This window comes from Heteronotia binoei, chromosome 12, assembly GCF_032191835.1.
Source record: "Heteronotia binoei isolate CCM8104 ecotype False Entrance Well chromosome 12, APGP_CSIRO_Hbin_v1, whole genome shotgun sequence".
Lineage (NCBI taxonomy): Eukaryota > Metazoa > Chordata > Lepidosauria > Squamata > Gekkonidae > Heteronotia > Heteronotia binoei.
Genome location: NC_083234.1, coordinates 13,594,392 through 13,614,095, shown reverse-complemented (window position 1 = coordinate 13,614,095; position 19,704 = coordinate 13,594,392). Strand labels below are relative to the sequence as shown.

The following is a 19,704-nucleotide window of genomic DNA, read 5'->3' as shown; positions in this document are numbered from 1 at the left end:
TAAAAATGATGTTCAGACAGGAGACTCAAAGGGGAAGATAACAGGATCAGCTACTGGTTATATGTCAGTCGCATCCCTGATGGCTTAGGTGAGTTTATTGCCCTGTTAAGTTTTTTTTTTTGATGATGATGATATTGGATTTATATCCTGCCCTCCACTCCAAATCTCAGAGCGGCTCACAATCTCCTTAACTTCCTCCCCCACAACAGACACCCTGTGAGGTGGGTGGGGCTGAGAGAGTTCTCACAGCAGCTGCCCTTTCAAGGCCATTCCAGCAGGTGCAAGTGGAAGAGTGGGGAATCAAACCCGGTTCTCCCAGATAAGAGTCCGCACACTTAACCACTACACCAAACCGGCTCTCTTTTCCCTTCCAGATTTGGCTGCTAACATCTCCTTTAGCATTAAGACCGTTTAAAAACAGCCCAACGGCTCCAGCGCAGCTATAGGTTAACAAAAATGGCAGTGGTTGTAGATGGTGGTGGTTGTAGATGGTGCTGATTGACAGCAGTTCAGGTTTAGGGTTGCATGCGTTTTTTTTCCTACAGGGACTTAGAAGGGGTGAAAGTAAATTACAGTACTTGAGACAGGAAGTCAGGAATGAATTATGAGGTTGGGTTTGATTTGTAGATGAAACACCATAACAATAGCTGGATAACAAGGAGTGGAAGCAGCCCAGCCTGAGGTCCAGTTGAAGAGCTGGTTGCTACAGGGAGAAAGAGAGAGAGAGAGAAAGGGAGAGAAAACCCATTAACCATACTTGAAACAAGCAAAGTCTGCATTTCTTGTAAGACGGACCAAAGCTAGTACAAACTTTAACACGGGAGTCCAGCGGCACCTTCAAGACTAACGAAATTTATTCCAAGTAAGCTTTTGTGAGTCAGCGCTCACGTCCTCAGATTACAGGAAGATATCGAGCCTGATTTATATATACACAATGAAAAAGGCCAGCTCAAAAAAAAGATTCTATCCAAAAAGATTTGATAAGGTCCGTTCGGCATGGGCGTGGAACACTTCCAAGCGCTGGCTAGTCAAAATGTAAAATAAGAGCAGTAGGATTAAGCAGATACAATATGAAACTTTGCAGAGGTATAGCTGAAAGAGGTCACATCTGTATGGGGTGGGAAATGTGAGATGTTAGCACCTATAGGGAGATCCAGAATGGATTTGCACCATTTGTAATAGCTGGACGTGGCCTTTCTTGGCTCAACAGGATAGTCAATTATACTGATTTACTATCATCCCATAGTGTTATCGATTTTGCCTGTGCAGAAGATCCCAACTGATATTTCTTTCCCCGACTTGCACTTGGTTGTCCAATTAGGTGCCGAAGAGTAGAATCAATATCCCCTCCCTATGTAATATAGCCATCTCACATACAAGATGAGAATGTATGAAAACAGGAGTGTGGTGGTGAAGCCCCACACTAGCGCAGAATGGATGAGAATAACTTTTAAGAATGACCGAATGCCCCCTTTCTGGCCCTGCCATCCAGTACCTTACAACAAAGGTATGCAGAAGAGAGTGGTTTATTGATTAAAACGATTACGAACCACCTTTCACAAAAAAAATGCTTCAAAGCGATATACATAAAAATCAAGATCAATTTTAAACCAGTATCAGAATAATCAGAAAAAAAAATCAAATTCACTGAAAAATCCCTAACCACCTCAAACCAGAAGATCCAATCAACCGTTAAGGAAAGGCTTTTTGGCATGCAGCTTTTAAAAAAATATGTGTAAGAGAAGGTTGAGTCTGAATCTTAGCACTGTGTAATGTAGAGGCAATTACAAGAAAATGCCCTAGACTGGACTCTGCCATTGGCTGACCTCACATCCTCTGTTGAGTTAACAACCAGGAAGTGGTACCATGGCTCAGTGGCAGAGCATCTGCTTGGCATGCAGAAGGCCCCAGGTTCGGGCTCTGGCATCTCCAGATGGACTGGATAGTAGGCCCATCCAGTCCAACACTTTGTATCACACAGTGGCCAATATATGTGTGTGTGTGTATACACACACACACACACATACTGTGGCTAATAGCCACTGATGGACCTCTGCTCCATATTTTTATCCAATCCCCTCTTGAAGCTGGCTATGCTTGTAGCCACCACCACCTCCTGTGGCAGTGAATTCCACATGTTAATCACCCTTTGGGTGAAGAAGGACTTCCTTTTATCTGTTTTAACTTGACTGCTCAGCAATTTCATGAGTTGTTGTATTGTGAGAAAGGGAGAAAAGTATTTCTTTCTCTGCTTTCTCCTTCCCATGCATAATCTTGTAAACCTCTATCATCTCACCCCGCAGTCGACGTTTCTCCAAGCTAAAGAGCCCTAAGCGTTTCAACCTTCCTTCATAGGGAAAGTGCTCCAGCCCTTTAATCATTCTAGTTGCCCTTTTCTGGACTTTCTCCAATGATATAATATCCTTTTTTGAGGTGCGGTGCCCAGAACTGCACACAGTACTCCAAATGAGACCACACCATCGATTTATACAGGGGCATTACAATACTGGCTGATTTGTTTTCGATTCCCTTCCTAATAATTCCCAGCATGGGAATTGTGGATGGTATCGGGATCCGTCAGCTTCTGAGTGCTGACCCATGGGTAATGGGTAACTATTTCTGCCATGTGTGAAGCAGGGAAGAAGGGGGAAATAGGCAGGCTTGCCAGCTCTCCTCCTCCACCACAGAGGCCACACAGACTTCTAGAGCAGGGAAAGAGCGTGCAAGAGCTGAAGAACAAAAGTGAACATGTGGGGAGGGAAGCTGCCAGCTGTGCCACCGAGTCCAGTATTAAGCAGTTTAATAAAAACCCATGTGTAGTATTTGTTCATGTATTGCGGCTCTCAACCATCGGATGTTTATTCTTTGCGGCTCTTACATTAAGCGGGTTTGGCTCCCCCCTAGAATAGACAATGGTGGGTGAAATGGATCAGCGCTCAGACTCCATATAAACCAGCCTCTTACGTTCATAACAGCATCGAGAGCAGGGGAAAGGACTGATAATATACTGGTAAAACTACAGTGAAAGAAAGAAATGTGTTTTTTTTGTAAAGCATGACATAATTTATGGACCATTCGTGGCACTGAAGGCGCTTCCCATCCCAAGGGAGCGCTTTGATCGGTTACCTCGGCAGCTCTTGCCGTCTTCCTGCAACATTCCCGTTACGCAGCTGCACAGCGGCCCGTCCACTTGGCTCGTGCATATCTGTTCGCAGCCTCCATTGTCTTCACACCAGTCTAGACCTGAAACACAAGAGATGAAGGGAATGGCAAAAAAAGGACCGTGTCCAGTGGCTTGGATTAGGGTAAAGGTGGGAGTGACCCAATGGGAGAGGTCTGGACAAAGCTGGGTACAAATGCTTCACTGTTAAAGCCTGCCCCGGCACATGGATATTATTTGGAACAAGCCAAGTCCAAAATCCCACACCACCGAAGAATAAACGCTTTCCCTTTAAAACCTCAGAGGTTGACAAGATTCTTGGGGTTTAAGTTTTTGAGAGTCAAAGCTCCCATTACCAGAGCTTTGACTCTCTAAAGCTTATACCCCAAAATATCTTATTGGTCTTCATGGTGCTACTGGACTCAACTCAGATTGTTCTTCTGTACACCAAGCTATTCTTTAAAACCGAAAAGCAAGCAAACACAGGATCGCTAATAGGTTCAGCCAGATTATGTGAACCCATCCCTGCAATAAAGCAAACACCCTGGGTGAAACTGTCTCACTTACGTTTTCTCCTGATCGGCCCAACCGAGATGATCTGCTCATTGGGATCTTTGTAGTCACTGGCTCTCCTGCTGTTCTGCGGGCAGGTCTGGCCAAAAACAAAGGGTCACCATAAGAAGGTGAAGTTCAGGAGAACTTCAGAAATCAAATTGAAGTAACTGACTGAACGACAAAGCATTCCAAAGTTAAGAACAAGAGAAGCCATGTTGGATCAGGCCAATGGCCTATCCAGTCCAACATTCTGTTACACAGTGGCCAAAGCCCGGGTGCCATCAGGAGGTCCACTAGTGGGGCCAGAACTCCAGAAGTTCTCCCACTGTTAACCCCACCATCCACACTGGCACCAAGAAGATAGAGCGTCACTGCTCCAGACAGTGTTCTGTCTATACCTTGTGGCTAATAGCCACTAATGTTTATCTAATCCCCTCTTGAACCTGTGTATGCCGTTTTGGAGAGGTATTTGTGAGTTTCCTGCATTGTGCAGGAGGTTGGACTAGATGACCCTGGAGGTCCCTTCCCACTCTATGATTCTATGCCTATAGCCATCACCACTTTCTGCAGCATTGAATTCCACATGTTAATGATTCTTTGGGTGAAGAAGTCTTTCCTTTTATCTGTTCTAAGCCTACTCATGAATTTCATTGAGTGCCCACAAGTTCTTGTATTGTGAGAAAAGTAGAAAAGTACTTCATTCTCTATCTCCTCTATCCTGTGCGTAATTTCTTAACCTCTGCCACATCACCTCTCAATCATCATTTCTTCAAGGTAAAGAGCCCTAACCTTTTTTCACAGGGAAGTTGTTCCATCCCCTTAATAATTTTAGTTGTCCTTTTCTGTACCTTTCCCAATGCTATGATATCTTTTTTCAGGTGTGGGGTGACCTGAACTGTACACAATATTACAAATGAGGCCATACCATAGATTTATACAAGGGCATTATTATACTGGCTGGTTTGTTTTCAGTCCCCTTCCTAATAATAATAACTTTTGAGGTCACCACAGAGAAGGCCTTCCCTCCTCAAGCTCAATATACTTTCATATCAGAGGGTGGTTCAAGTAGGGAGGGGAGGGATGGTGGCTCAGTAGTAGAGCATCTGCTTGGTAAGCAGAAGGTCCCCGGTTCAATCCCTGGCATCTCCAAAAAAAAAAGGGTCCAGGCAAATAGGTATGAAAAACATCAGCTCGAGACCCTGGAGAGCCGCAGCCAGTCTGAGAAGACAATACTGACTTTGATGGGCCAAGGGTCTGATTCAGTATAAGGCAGCTTCATATGTTCATAGGTCTTCTCCCGCGAGCCATAAAAGCATGGTGGATCATTTAAGACGAAGTGTGCACCCTAAGGTAAGCATGCACACCTCAACAAAACCTGCCCATTAGACTACCTACTATTTTGCATGAGTATTTTTCGGAGTCACACAGTGAGACGGAACAGTGGAGATGAACTTCGTCATAATCTCCGATGAACTTGAAGACGGTTACGTGGAAGCGGCAGGTCAGCGAAACGGCATTCTCTTCTATCCCGATGGTGTTGTCTTTGAGGTTCTGGCACCTAGAACACATGGCACAGCTGTGAGGAATTTGGAGTCGCAAGCGGTCAAGGGGGGAAAGAAGTCACTTACCCTTCTTCAATGATGAAGTATCTGAGCTTATCGTTGCTATCCCGAGTGGGCGTGGCATAGCATTTGTTCAGCATGAGGATAAGATGGGTGGCATCTGCCCCGAGGACGAAGACGCCAACGTAAAGGACATCCCGTGTGGTCAACACGACCTCCCCTTGCCTGTAAGGATGCTTGTAGGAGGAATTTTTGTACAGCGCCATCTTGGTGGTGAAGCTCCCTTCTTGCGTGGGCACTGTCAGATTAATCACGCTTAAAGGAGAAACAGAAAACTTCCACACAATGAACAGAAAGAATGGAAATCCACAGTTCATGCACTCATTTGAAAAAACAAGTCTAAATCCCTGCTGGTGTGTGGAACTACTTGTGCAGTTTTTTTGGATCTGGCCGATCTAATTAATCAGTGTAGGTGAAAAAGGAGGACAGATTCTCTTTACATTTTCAGAGAGAGAAATTAAATGTTCAAGGCAATTTCCCCCCTGTTTCTTCAAGCAAGTAGCTTGGTTTAGGATTCTCTTTTTCCTGACCATCAGATATGCTATAATTCCCATATAAATATAAGCAGCAAGGGTCTCCTTGCTTCTTTGGTATTAAATATGTGATAATTCAAAGGTGTTCATTGCAGCCCTAACTGGGGCACTACATAAGTGGTTTTTAACATGGTCAGCAAATATCAAGCAAGAAACGGAAGGCTGTGCTAGATCAGGGGTTCCCAACAAGGTGCTTGTGGGTGCCATGGCATCCACCAACACCTTACCTGGCACCTGCCAAGTGCTTTTAGGAAGTGGGCAGGGCTAGGTCAGGCTTTTTCCCAGCAGGGCTTCTGATTGGCTGTGCAGATTGAACAGCTTCTGTCTGGAATGTTGAAGAGTTACTATTAGAACAGTATATAATCCTGATCCCTAACATTTTGTAATTAGTTGGCCTGCTGCAGCAGCCATTTTGTAACTGGCTCAGCTTCCTGTGGCAGCCATTTTTGTGATTGTGCCCATCATCACTCTTTGTCCGAATTCCAAAGATGCCCCCAGGCACTCAAAAGTTGGGAACCCCTGCATTAGATGCTTGGGGTCAGGGATGAACAATTTTTGTCATCTTAAGAAGAAGAAGAAAATGAAGATATTGGATTTATATCCCGCTCCCACTCCAAAGAGTCTCAGAGCGGCTCACAATCTCCTTTACCTTCCTCCCCCACAACAGACACCCTGTGAGGTGGGTGGGGGTGAGAGGGCTGTCACAGCAGCTGTCCTTTCAAGGACAACCTCTGCCAGAGCTATGGCTGACCCAAGGCCATGCTAGCAGGTGCAAGTGGAGGAGTGGGGAATCAAACCCGGTTCTCTCAGATAAGAGTCCGCACACTTAACCACTACACCAAACTGGCTCTCCAAACTGGCTCTCTACTGCTGTTGTTGCCCCAGTAATGGATTGCATGCTTTACAAATGAAGGTTTCCAGTGTGGGAATGGAGGAGAAGAAAGTAAAGACGGAGGGATCCCTACGCCCCTTTAACATATGTAAAGTTGGAATACGGCAGCTCTGCCCTTCCACAGCACTTTCTGGAGCTGAGCTGAAGTGGTTTATAGGGCCTTACAACGAGAAGGCTTGGAAGAAAATGGTGACTGGAGTTTTCCTTTCCTCTCCCCTCTTTTGAGACTTCTGACCAAAATATGAGGTGTTTGAGGCTCTTATGAGAACGAGGCAACACCATTCTGTTGTTTCATTTTCCTGCAACTTGTTCAGTTGTTGTTTTTTGTTTTTACAAAGCTGCTTTGGGGCAGATTTCTTTTCATCTCAGCCCCTGAGTCAAAAGCCTTGTTCACATGCTGTGCTAAGAAAAGGCTTTGCAAACATGGGAGTCAGCCTGGAGTCTTTATTCACAGAAACAAGAAGACCATGAATGAACAGAGATCTCCTGGATTGCCCTTCTAGCAGCACACTGCCAGTGCTGAGATCTGTCAGCCACCAGTTTCCATATTACATAGCATATTACATAGCTATGTAATAGTTTCCATATTACATAGTTTCCATATTACATAGCTTCGTACACAGGGATGGCTCCAACGTCAGTCTTCTTGTGGTTAGGGGCTTAGAGAAGGTTGGTCAGGGAGCTTTGGTGCATGCATGGAACCCACCACCAACTTACCTCTCCAAGTCCACCAACGAGCCAGGCGCATCGCTTACCTGAGCATAGGCCTAATGACGGAATCCAAAGATATCTTTATGTCAAGTTCATAGGCACAGGAGAACTCAACATTAATAGTCCGGTCGCGGGTGATTATGTTTCCAGTGTTGTTGGCGCTCTCAATCCAGACTGTATTTTTGTACATGATGTGGGTGCTGTTGGACTGCGCAGGGGGAAAAAAAGAAGAGAAAGGAGGTTATGTTTCTACAAAAAGAAAAGCAGACGATAACCTCGGGTGATGCTTGTACCCTCTCAGGTCTTGTATAGTCTGTTGGAACTCAGTCCTAAAATGGCTGACTGACTCCATCTTAGTAATAGTAAATGTTGTTTCTGCAATGTCATGCTGAGTCATGCTGCATCATGGCCCAGCTGTTACCTGTTACTGAGGTAAGGTGGAATGACCTCACCTGTAATTAGGCTTTGTGCTGACTCACAGAGCTGATGCAACCTCTGGTGAGCTTGCATGATTGGTATGTGTATTTAGGGAAGCTCTGTGAGCTTGCTCTGTCTGCCTGTAAGGATTGTGGGTACTGAGAGACTCACTGTCCGGGTGGCAGCAAACACTGCTGGTTTTGGATCCTATGCTACTGTGCTTGGATCGTGTTGTGTATACTTACTGGTGTATACTGTTATCTACTGGAGTGTGTACTGTTTACTGTGTATGACCTTGGCCTGGCAATGACTCTGAATATTGGATGCTGTTTTGGTAAATATATTCTACCATTGAATACAGTTATCTCTCTCGTCTATTAATTCCTGTGTTTGCCTGTCCCTCTCCTTCAGTGTCTTCTGCTGCGTGCAAAATTCTCTAACATAGTCCCGTGTGCTAGATGTTGTGAAGTCGCTTCCAGCTTATGGTGACCTTATGAATTTTTTTTATAAGGTAAAGGTAGTCCCCTGTGCAAGCCAGTCGTTTCTGACTTTTTACAGAGTGGTTTGCCATTGCCTTCCCCAGTCATCTACACTTTCCCCCCAGCTAGCTGGGGACTCATTTGACCGACCTCGGAAGGATGGGAGGCTGAGTCAACCTTGAGCCAGCTACCCGAACCCAGCTTCCGCTGGGATCGAACTCATCTCTTGAGCAGAGCTTGGACTGCAGTACTGCAGGTTTACCACTCTGCTCCACGGGGCTCTGACCTTATGAATTAATGACTTCCAAAGCATCCTATTCCTATCATTAACAGCCTGGTTCAGGTTTTGCAGACCGAAGGCCACAGCTTCCTTGAGTGAGTCAGTCCATCTTATATTGAGCTTGTGTGGTTCTACCTTGTACCAGACCCCAGAGAAAATCTATGATTATAGATATTTCTTAGCACTCGAGAAACAGAGGAGCTTACTCAACTGGGGGGGGAGGCTCTGTGCATATCCATCCACCCACAGAAAACATCAGTGTTCTGTTATTTACTCATGGGTTGGATCCTGTGATCCACGAATGCAAGGCCTGCAGATCTCTCCTGCATCCTCTTCCCCCAGCAATCCTCTCTGTCAAATCAATCCAGTGCTTTACAGCCAGTTTGGTGTAGTGGTTAAAGTGTGCGGACTCTTACCTGGGAGAACCGGGTTTGATTCCTCACTCCTCCACTTGCACCTGCTGGAATGGCCTTGGGTTAGCCATAGCTATCTCAGAAGTTGCCCTTGAAAGGGCAGCTTCTGGGAGAGCCCTCTCAGCCCCACTTACCTCACAGGGTGTCTGCTGTGGGGGAAGAAGAGATAGGAGATTGTAAGCTGCTCTGAGTCTCTGATTCAGAGAGAAGGGCGGGGTATAAATCTGCAGTCGTCGTCGTCGTCTTCTTCTTCGTCTTCGTCGTCTTCTTCTTCTTCTTCTAAATTACACTGGTTCTTGTCCCACCAGTGTGGCCCTGGCGTAGTGCTTATGCAGTCATTCACAGCAGAACAAAGTCTCCTACGGAGTTTTTTCTTTGCGGCAATTTCTTTGCGCAGAATGAAATCGCTTTCTTTTTTAAAAGCTTCAATTAGCAGAGTAATACGCTCGAGCTGATTAAGGGATGCGGGCCAAAAATGTTACTTTTTTTTTTTTTTAGTTTATTGTGGTTCTGGTGTGTGACCACAATAAGGAGAGATTGATCGGTTCGCATCTCAAACGGAGAGCCGGCATCACTAACTAGCCCCACAGCAAATTACAAAGAAAATATGAAAGATGGCCTTTCCTTCTAATGAGCAGGGTTTTATTTTTTTAAGAGCCCGATCTCATCAGACCTTGGAAGCTAAGCCAGGCAGGCCCTGGCTAGTATTTGGGTGGGAGACTTCCAAGGAACACGAGGGTCATGACGCAGAGGCAGGAATACCTCTCAGTGTCCCTTGCCTTCAAGCCCCACTGGGGGTCGCCATTCAGATTGACTTGATGGCAAAAAGAAAAGAGTACCACTGGAGGCGGAGCCAACTTCAAAAAGGCTGCCACTGGAGGCAGAGTCACATATACCGAAGCCAAGTTCTAACCCGACTGCTCAGCGATTTCATCGAATGTCCACAAATTTTCATATTGTGAGAAAGGGAGAAAAGTACTTCTTTCTCTACCTTCTCTGTCCCATCCATAATCCTGTAAACCTGGGATAGAGAAGGCAGAGAAAGAAGTACTTTTCTTCCTTTCTCACAATACGAGAACTCGCGGACGTTCAATTTTAGTCAGGTTAGAACGGATAAAAGGAAGTTCTTCTTCACCCAAAGGGTGATTAACACATGGAATTCACTGCCACAAGAGGTGGTGGCAGCTGCAAGCGTAGCCAGCTTCAAGAGGGGATTGGCTAAGCATATGGAGCAGAGGTCCATCAGTGGCTATTAGCCACAATGTATTGATGGAACTCTCTGTCTGAGGCAGTGATGCTCTGTATTCTTGGTGCTTGGGGCGGGGGGGCACAGTGGGAGGGCTTTTAGTGTCGTGGCCCCACTGATGGACCTCCTGATGGCACTTGGGTTTTTTGGCCACTGTGTGACACAGAGTGTTGGACTGGATGGGCCATTGGCCTGATGCAACATGGCTTCTCTTATGTTCTTAGGGGAGAAATGTGGTAATTTAAACAATCAAGAGAGAAGAAGATTTATACTGTGGCAGTGGCTGTTGCTGAAATAACATTCCTTTAATCTGCCCAACGTGTGGAATTCACTGCCATAGGAAGTGGTGGCGACTATAAACATAGTTTCAAGAGGAGACTGGATAAAGATACAGAAGAAGAATTGGTTTTACTCCCCCCCTCTTCACTGCCCAAAGAACTACCCGGCTTACAGTCTCCTTCCCTTTCTCTCCCTGCAACAGACACCCTGTGAGATAGGTGGGGCTGAGAGAGCTCTGAGAGAACTGCAACTGATGCAAGGTTACCCAGCTGGCTGTATGTGGAGGAGGAGTGGGAAATCAAATCTGGTTCTCCAGATTAGAGTACGCTGCTCTAAATTACTACAGCCACAGCATCAGTGGCTCTTAGCCACACGGTATAGATGGAACACTCTGTCTGGGGCAGTGATGCTCTATATTCTCAGTGCTTAGGGGAGGCAACAGTAGGAGGGTTTCTGGCATTCTGGCCTCACTGGTGGGTCTCCTTATGGAACCTGGATTTTGGCCACTGTGTGACACAGAGTGTTGGACTGCATGGGCCATTGGCCTGATCCAACATGGCTTCTCTTCTGTTCTTATGAGACACAGAGTGTTGGACTGGATGGCCTGATCAACATGGCTTCTCTGCTGTTCTCTTATGTTCCTAATCAGATTGCCAGTGGCCAATCAGCAACCCTACTGGACAAGAGCCCCATCCACTTTTTAAAAACGTAATGAGTGCCAAGATAGGTGCCAATGAGCACCATGTTGGGGGCTCCTAAGGCATGGCATACTGTAGAAGAAGACGATGATATTGGATGTATATCCCACCCTATACTCTGAATCTCAGAGTCTCCGAGCAGCTCACAATCTTGTTTACCTTCCTCCCCCACCCCCAATCACAACAGACACCCTGTGAGGTAGGTGGGGCTGAGAGAGCTCTCCCAGAAGCTACCCTTTCAAGGACAGCTCCTACCAAAGCGATGGCTGACCCAAGGCCATCCCAGCAGGTGCAAGTGGAGGAGTGGGGAATCAAACCCGGTTCTCCCAGATAAGAGTCCGCACACTTCACCACTACACCAAACTGGCTCTGCAGCAAAGAGGGCCACACCAAGGCAGATCAAAGAGAAGAAGGGAGGGAATGGTGCAGTGGGAAAGACATTTCTTTTCATTGAAGGGTCCCTACATTTCGCATGCAGCTTTGTCAGGGAATCTGTAAGGCAAATGTATCTCAGTGTGTTCCAACAGCAATAAGGCGAATCCTGTTAAAAGACGGTTGCTTCACAGATGCCCTGACTAAGCTGAGGGCGAAATACATGGGGCTCCGGACTTGTTAAGTGATATAAAATTTCTCTTCTTATTGTTCCATTTTCTTTTGCCTTCTCTTCCATAAACCATAAACAATTTAGAAAGTGGGTTAAATATCAGTGGCACTGTGTAAAGGATAATGAAGATAGGCTACAGTGGTGCTTTGACTGCAATGATACTTGGCTTGGGGTATAAGTTCAGGAAGCCCGGAAGGTTCAAGGAAGCAAGAAATAACTGCAAACCAGAGTCCCCAGCTAATCTGACCTGCACTATGTTTCCGCAGTTGCCCTTGGTGTTATTGATCTGGAAGGAGATGAAATCTTCGCCTTCGATGCCAAGGCACTGGCGGTCATTGATGCGCACTCCTTCCCGTTCAAAGCCCAGCTGGAACAGCTTGCACTTCGAGATGGACACCTCCATCTGCGCAGCTTTGCAGGTCACCTCGGCATCCAGGATGTCATGTGTGTCTGCAAAGAGCATTGGGAGTTATTATGGAGACAGTATGAGTAGGTATTCAGGAAGAGACAAAAGAGACTCCTTTACACCGAGAGTGATTAAAATGTGGAATTTGCTGCCCGAGGATGCATCTTTGGACCCAGACAACTCTAAATCAGTGTTTCCCAACCTGTGAATTGGGACTCAAAAGTGGGTCACAAAGCCTCTGAGAATGGATCTCAGGCCATCCCTCCCTAAAGGCCACTTCTGTCCTTTTGTTGTGTATGAGGACCTAAGTGAAGACTGCTATGGGTGTTCCTGCCAGGTTCATTGGAGCCATAAGGACTGAGCTTGGGGACTCAGGAACAATGGGCAGCAGGATCCAAACCCCTACTGCCTTGCACCAATCACCGGTGCCCTGCTGGTTTGAATGATCCAATAATGTGCTTGCGCGGGAACTCTGAGTTGCCCCGTTGGCCCAGTTCTTCCGTCTTTTGAGTGCAGCTGTATCTAATAAAAGAGCTATGATCACTACCACCTCGCCTCTTTGCTGCATCGAACCCACTATATTGTACCTTTCTATGTCTGTATTTCGGAAAGCAAGATCTGACCTTGGAAACAGGATCTTCCATGTCATACATTAGTTGCTGGAGGTTTCCCTCCATACATGTAGATTAAGTCTTTATGGCAACAAAGGGATTTGGATTTGGAGGTAGATAAAGTTTAAAAAATGTCCTGATGGTAGAAACTAGAATGAGTTTCTTAGAAACTTAGGGGGGATTTGAGGGAGTAATAGAGAAGGAGGGGGTAGGCAGAGGCTGCTGGAATGCAACCTCCATACACAAATGCTTTGTATGTCAGACTGCCGCATATGAACATATGAAGCTGCCTTCTACTGAATCAGACCCTTGATCCATCAAAGTCAGTATCGTCTTCTCAGACTGGCAGCGGCTCTCCAGGGTCTCAAGCTGAGGTTTTTCACGCCTATTTGCCTGGACCCTTTTTTGGAGATGCCAGGGATTGAACCTGGGACCTTCTGCTTCCCAAGCAGATGCTCTACCACTGAGCCACCGTCCCTCCCGCCACTTGCTTGGGATTCACAGTGGGGGCAGCTGCACCCTTTGTGTGATGTTTGCTGGTTTCTCAAAAACGTCAAGTTAGCCACTGCAGAAATTGGAATGCTGAACGAGACGGGGGCCAGGGTCATAATCTGCCTAGGACACCTTTGTCCAGCTCTGGTGGAGTCACCATACCGAGTAAATTTGGACGTGGGGGGTCGCCATTCCAAAACGGTTGGAAACCGCTGCTCTAAATAGCATGAGCCTTGTCTGCTTTTCTCACCTCTGTCTTTCCACATCTCAAATTCTTTAAGCGAAGCTCTGCCCTCACATGGTGTGCGAGTGTTTTAGGTGGCGGCAGCATTCTCTTCTGGAAATTCCTTCCAAGAGAATTCAGAGAGGACCCTGCACACCGTACATGCCTACCTTTCTGTTATCAGCTATATATTATCAGCTATATATTATGCCCCTTACAGAGGAATTTTTCTGGTCGAAGATAGCTTGCAAACTCTTCATTTATTTTTTAGAGTTCTAAATGTTTTTTTTCCAATTTCAAATTTTTTAATACGGCTACACGTTTTAATTCAGAGTATATTCTGGGTTTAGATCTTGGATAGCAGAGAAGTCTGCGTTGCTTCTGAGCGTTTTGTTTGGGGAAAGAGGCCAATATACACAATTGCGGTGGAGTGTGGACAGTCATGCCCGACTGGAGCTTCCTGTCAAAATGACACTGAGCCTGCAACTGTTCTGTTTCGCCCTTCTAGCTTGCCCAGGGGACTGCATGGGTGAGAAAAATAATTAACACTCTTGGCATCCAAGAGAGACACAGATAGACAGCCCTGAACTATGCTGACTCGTATATATTCTAGAGAAAACTGGAAGAGCAGTTATGTCTGTAACACAGCCTTGAAGCCACAACGATTTGAAGCCAAGCAGTAGCACCCAAGATATTCAGTAACATCACCCAATCTATGAACGGTAGCTATAAGGATGCCCTTTCAAATTTGGGGATGATATTTTATTGCTCGCTAAGAATGTTTGGGGTCTATGGCTGGATTAAGACATGCTAAAACTATGCCAGAGGGAAGGTAGCAGGGCTACCAATCCCCAGGTAGGGACAGGATTCCTCTGGTTTGGAGGCCCTCCCCCTGCTTCAGGATCATCAGAAAGCAGGGGCTGGGGGAGGGAAATGTCTTCTGGGCACCCATTATTCCCTATGCAGACCGATTCCCATAGGGTATAATGGAGAATTGATCTGCAGATATCTAGAGCTCGGTGGGGGGGGGGCTGTTTTTGGAGATAGAGGCACCAGTGTTTCAGCATAGCATCCAGTGCCTCTCCCCAAAATACCCTCTATGTTGCAAAAATATTGGACCAGGAGGTCCAGTTCTATGAGCCCCCAAAGAAGGTGCCCGTATCCTTCATGATTTCCAGTGGAGGGAAGGCATTTAAAAGGTGTGCGGTCCCTTTAAATGTGATGGCCAGAACTCCCTTTGGAGTTCAATTATGCATGCCACACCCTTGCTTTTGGCTCCACCCCCAATGTCTCCTGGCTCCACCCCCAAAGTCCCCAGATATTTCTTGAATTGGCCTTGGCAACCTTAGAAGGTAGCATGGTATAGCCTAATCTCATGAAAGCTAGGCGGGGTCAGCCCTGGTTAGTACCTGGAAGGGCAGCCTCCAAGGAAGTCTAAAGGAGAAGGCAATGGCAAACCACCTCTGCTTCTTACTTTGCTTTGAAAGCCCCTTGCTGAGGGGTTGCCACAAGTCAGCTGCAACCTGACAGTACTTCACACACACACAAAGCTGTGTTAAGTTTAAGAGGTCCCGTGGCATTGTCAAAAACATGTTTATTAAAACTGTACTTAGAGGCCCCTCTTAATCGGAGGCCCAAACTGTGCATGAATCTTAGTCTGTCTGGGCTGGCCTGACAATCTTCCTGAACTTCTCCTCTTTGGGATGGGAGACAGGGCTTTTCTGTAGTTGCTTCCTCAGTTACGGAACAGCACCCCTCGTGTGTTAAATCCTAACCTTCTTGGATTCAACAAAGCCCGTAAAACTTGGCTGTTTCGGCAATCTTCTGACAAACGTTATCAGATGGTGACTAAGATAACTGAAGGGTTTGTTGGGTGTTCAAATCTGTAAATTGTTGAGCTTCTCTGCAGTGTTGATATTTGAACATATGAAGCTGCCTTATACTGAATCAGACCCTCGGTCCATCAAAGTCAGTATTATCTACTCAGACTGGCAGCGGCTCTCAAGGGTCTTAAGCTGAGGTTTTTCACACCTATTTGCCTGGACCCTTTTTTGGAGGTGCCAGGGATTGAACCTGGGACCTTCTACTGACCAAGCAGATGCTATACCACTGAGCCACCGTCCCTCCCCTAATATTTTATAAAATATTATGGAGGGAACCTTGGTGTTTTTTGTTATTTTTATATTCAAAAGTAATATATGGGTTTTTTTTTAATGTATGATGTTAGCCTCTCTGAGTTTACTTTGGGAGAGCAGCGCTTTGGAAGAGTCGCAAATAAGTAAATATTCATGAGTTCCTACACGGTAACCTCAAATACCCTTGGGGAGGGGAGGCTATACCAGGTTCAGGTGTCTCAGGCTGGATTCTGACTTCCTCCTGATGAAACAAGCGCCCTCCCCTTGTGACTCAAAGGCTGATGGACAGTTTGAAGTTATATTACCAGTGCCCATGTACTGAGACGGTGAGCTATTGACATTCACAGACGGAAAGGGAACAAGAGCTGTGCAAAATTGATTTTGGATCTTTCTTTTTTAAAAAAATGTATGCACATTTGTATGGAAATGAGGCTAGGCCCTGAGGCTGAAGGCACGTTGAAAACAAGGCTGGGTGAAGCAATAGAAAATTCTGCTACAGGAAACAATCCAGCACCAAGGCCGCGAGGGACAAACTAGAAGAATTAATGGTCCTTTTTTCGAGTTCCAAGGGTCTGATCCCCCGCTGATGTAAACTGGCAGTCGCTGGAACACACTGACACGTTTTGGCACGACGCAATCCGCAGTTTCCATAGCTGCCTGAAAATGCGGCTTCGAGCCTATAAAATCTCCATTCCGATCAGGCCCCGCTTTGTAATACTGTTTCCATCACTTTCATGTCACATTATACATCAACAGTACCTTGCAAACAAAAATAACTTTAGTGTCACAACACGCCTCCGGAGCTACGCCTAATCAAATTGCAGACGGGGTAGAAAAAGGTAAAGTGGCAGGAAAACGAGATTGCACAAGACCGTGCAGAATTTACATATCCTGGAAGACCCGTTTCTTCAGTCTCTCTGCAGGCCCTTAAGGAAAGCATCGGGAAGACTAGAGAGCATCAAGACCGGGGGAAACTGTTCCTCCAGGATTCTCTTTTTGCAAGGCTGTCGGTTCTGCAGGGTCTCATAACTACGTTCCATCTGGCCCGGCTGAGGCGCTCGCTCTGCCCACTAGGGGTGATCACACCTGGTGCCGTTTGGAGGCTCGCTCCCTCAAGGGGCTCTTTTTTTCATTTTTATCCGTCCCATTCTGTTCCCTCTACCAAAGGCGTTTAAAGGCAGGTTACGGACAATATAAACAGCGGCAGCATAAAATATTCATATATTAAAACAGCTCCCGCGGTAAAACAGACATCACCTGCTCTAAAATACCAAAACGACAGTGCCTTTCTCAGATGCATCGGAACGGCTTTTTAAAAAAAAAAACTCTCAAATCACAGCAACTTATAGCAAGAGGCATTCAGAGGTGCTCTGCCATTGCCTGCCCCTGCATGGCAACCCTAAAATTCCTTGGGAGCTTCCCATCCAAATACGAACCAGGACCAACTTTCCTCCGCTTCCAGGATCTGACAAGATCCAGACCGATTTCCCGCTAGCCTTACGCCGCTCTCATGCTTCTCTTCTCCGTGGGGCTGCCGTCGAATTCCACACGATCTGTCCCGGGGCTGCAACCAGCTTTGCCTTTTCCGCGCGGCAAACAGAAACCGATTTTTAGAGGATCTTGTTTTGTAGTCCATCATTCAAGACAGCGCAACCATTTCGTTATAACGTACCATCGATAAAGCGTTAGCCCGCTAAAGCCGCGGAGGCAAAGGTGACAACCAGATGCCTCCGCGAAGAGCGCTGGTCATCCGCCAATCACAGAGAGTGGCGGGAAATACGGCTGGCCAGCATTGGACTGGCCAGCAGGGTGAATAGTTCCGGAGCTGTATATATGCGGGACCCGGCCCGTGTGTTCTCTCTCTTACCTCGTGTTTGTACCATGCAATAAACTATGTTGCCCTACTCGCGTCTCTCAGACTGGTACGTAACATGTTTGCTGCGCAAAAGAGGCAGAGCGAGTTGTGGTCCCAGGGCAGATAGTGTGAAATCCGACGGAAGCCTCGTGGAAAAGAGGAGAGTGAGCGCAGCATAAGGCTGGCGGGAAATCCGTTCCGATTAGCCAGGGCCATCTAGGTTAGGGAGGACTGGAGACAAGGGGATGCCATCAAGTCACAGCTGACTTACGGCGACCCTGTGAGGTTTTCATGACAAGAGGAGTTCAGAGATGGTTTGTCATCGCCTGCCTTTGCACAGAGACCCTGGTACTCCTTGATGGTCTCCTGTCCAAATACTGACCAGCACTGGCCCTGCTTAGCCTCTGAGATCTGATGACAGCTAGCATGAACAACCATAGCAATTAAAAAAACAGCACTCTAACCACTATGCCACGCTGGGTCCCAACATCCTCTGGATCTGAAGAAGTCTTTATTAGGAAGGCTTTCACACCCGCTTCCTTCAAGGAAACGGCTGCCACGCTCTTTTTCACTCAGGCATTTACAAACAGCCCGAGCCCACCTGGAAGATCGTCTCCGACTCAAAGTCGTCTGTGTCAAAGGTCAACACCAACGTTGCAGGTTCTGCACACCCTGAGTGACTGCAAATTCGTCCACAGCCACATGGCTAGACCGTTACGAGAGTGAGCTATTAAAGCAACAAAATTCAAAGTGCACCGGGTATGAGGGGTTTTATCTGCAAAATGTCTAGCACACATCTGAGTGGTTTGAGCTTACATTGGGGGGCAAGATGTAAAATCTCCCGCACTTTCAGAAGACTACAACAGAATGGCTTTGTACAAACACAAGGGTGACGAAGAAAAGAGCTTGCTTCACTGCCACTATGTAGGTATGAAGTTGCACTTTGGCCAGTGTTTGGACAAAATCCTCCTCTCTGTTAACTTGCTTTGCAGCCCTAAGTTCCTTGGCAAAACAGGGACACTTGTGAACACATGAAGCTGCCTTATACTGAATCAGACTCTTGGTCCATCAAGGTGAGCATTGTCTGTTCAGACGAGATGCAGCTCTCCAGGGTACCAGCTAGAAGTCTTTCACATCATGTACTACCTGATCCTTTCTACTGGACGTTGAATGTGGGATCTTCTACACTCCAAGCAGATGCTCCACCACTGAACTCTACATCCCCTTCTCAGGGAGCTGAATAAGATCTATGGAAAATAATACCTCAGTGTCTTAGTGCCAGCTGCCTTTAAGCATTTCTATTTGGCCTACCCTTTCCGTTTCCCAGTTAATTATATCCATGTGCTATACCCACTTACTGTTTCCGTAGGGTGGAGGTTCGATGCAGCCGCACAGTTCTCCACCATTGTCAACTTCGCAAGTTCTGTTGGGACAATCTGCCCCGACACAGGGATCTTCAACCACTCCTGCTAAAAAGGAAACAGACAAAAGGCAACCAGTTTATTTTAAGAGCGGTTACCTCTGCTGTTGCTTGTCACGTACACATTCAGTGCTCAACCTAAAAGAAGACTCAGCGACTGCCCTCCATTACCAGCATAGCACCCCAGAGAGGTAGAAATGCCTCTTTAGAGGCAGGTAGACATTATAGTTCCATTACGTGCCAGATGTGTTGCATACCCTGTATTTTGCTGAAAACAAGCACATTCTGTGTTGAATGAGCTGACTGAAAGTAGACGCTACACAAAAAGGTGTCTCGTGTTTCCCCCCCTCTGCTGCTCTTGGTGAGAGAGCTTGCAAAATCATTTTCTTGACTTAGAAGAAGACGACTGCAGATTTATACTGATCAGAGACTCAGAGCGGCTTACAATCTCCCATATCTTCTCCCCACCACAACAGACACTCTGTGAGGTGGGTGGGGCTGAGAGGGCTCTCACAGCAGCTGCCCTTTCAAGGACAACTCCTGTGAAAGCTATGGCTGACCCAAGGCCATTCCAGCAGCTGCAAGCGGAGGAGTGGGGAATCCAACCCGGTTCTCCCAGATAAGAATCCACACATTTAACCACTACACCAAACTGACTTAAGGAGCCCCAGGG

At 46.6% G+C, this 19,704-nt stretch overlaps 1 protein-coding gene across 1 annotated transcript in view; it reads right to left on the bottom strand.

Annotated features, from left to right (window-relative positions):
• Window positions 1–478: 478 nt before the first annotated feature.
• Window positions 479–19,704, bottom strand: part of TECTA (tectorin alpha) — a 232,242-nt gene continuing 213,016 nt past the window's right edge. Inside the window, 8 exon segments of the mRNA XM_060251812.1 lie at window positions 479–703; window positions 3,127–3,243; window positions 3,728–3,812; window positions 5,111–5,273; window positions 5,344–5,592; window positions 7,518–7,681; window positions 12,137–12,339; window positions 18,970–19,080. Of these exon segments, the coding sequence (XP_060107795.1) occupies window positions 603–703; window positions 3,127–3,243; window positions 3,728–3,812; window positions 5,111–5,273; window positions 5,344–5,592; window positions 7,518–7,681; window positions 12,137–12,339; window positions 18,970–19,080 (1,193 nt within the window). The 3' untranslated portion in view covers window positions 479–602.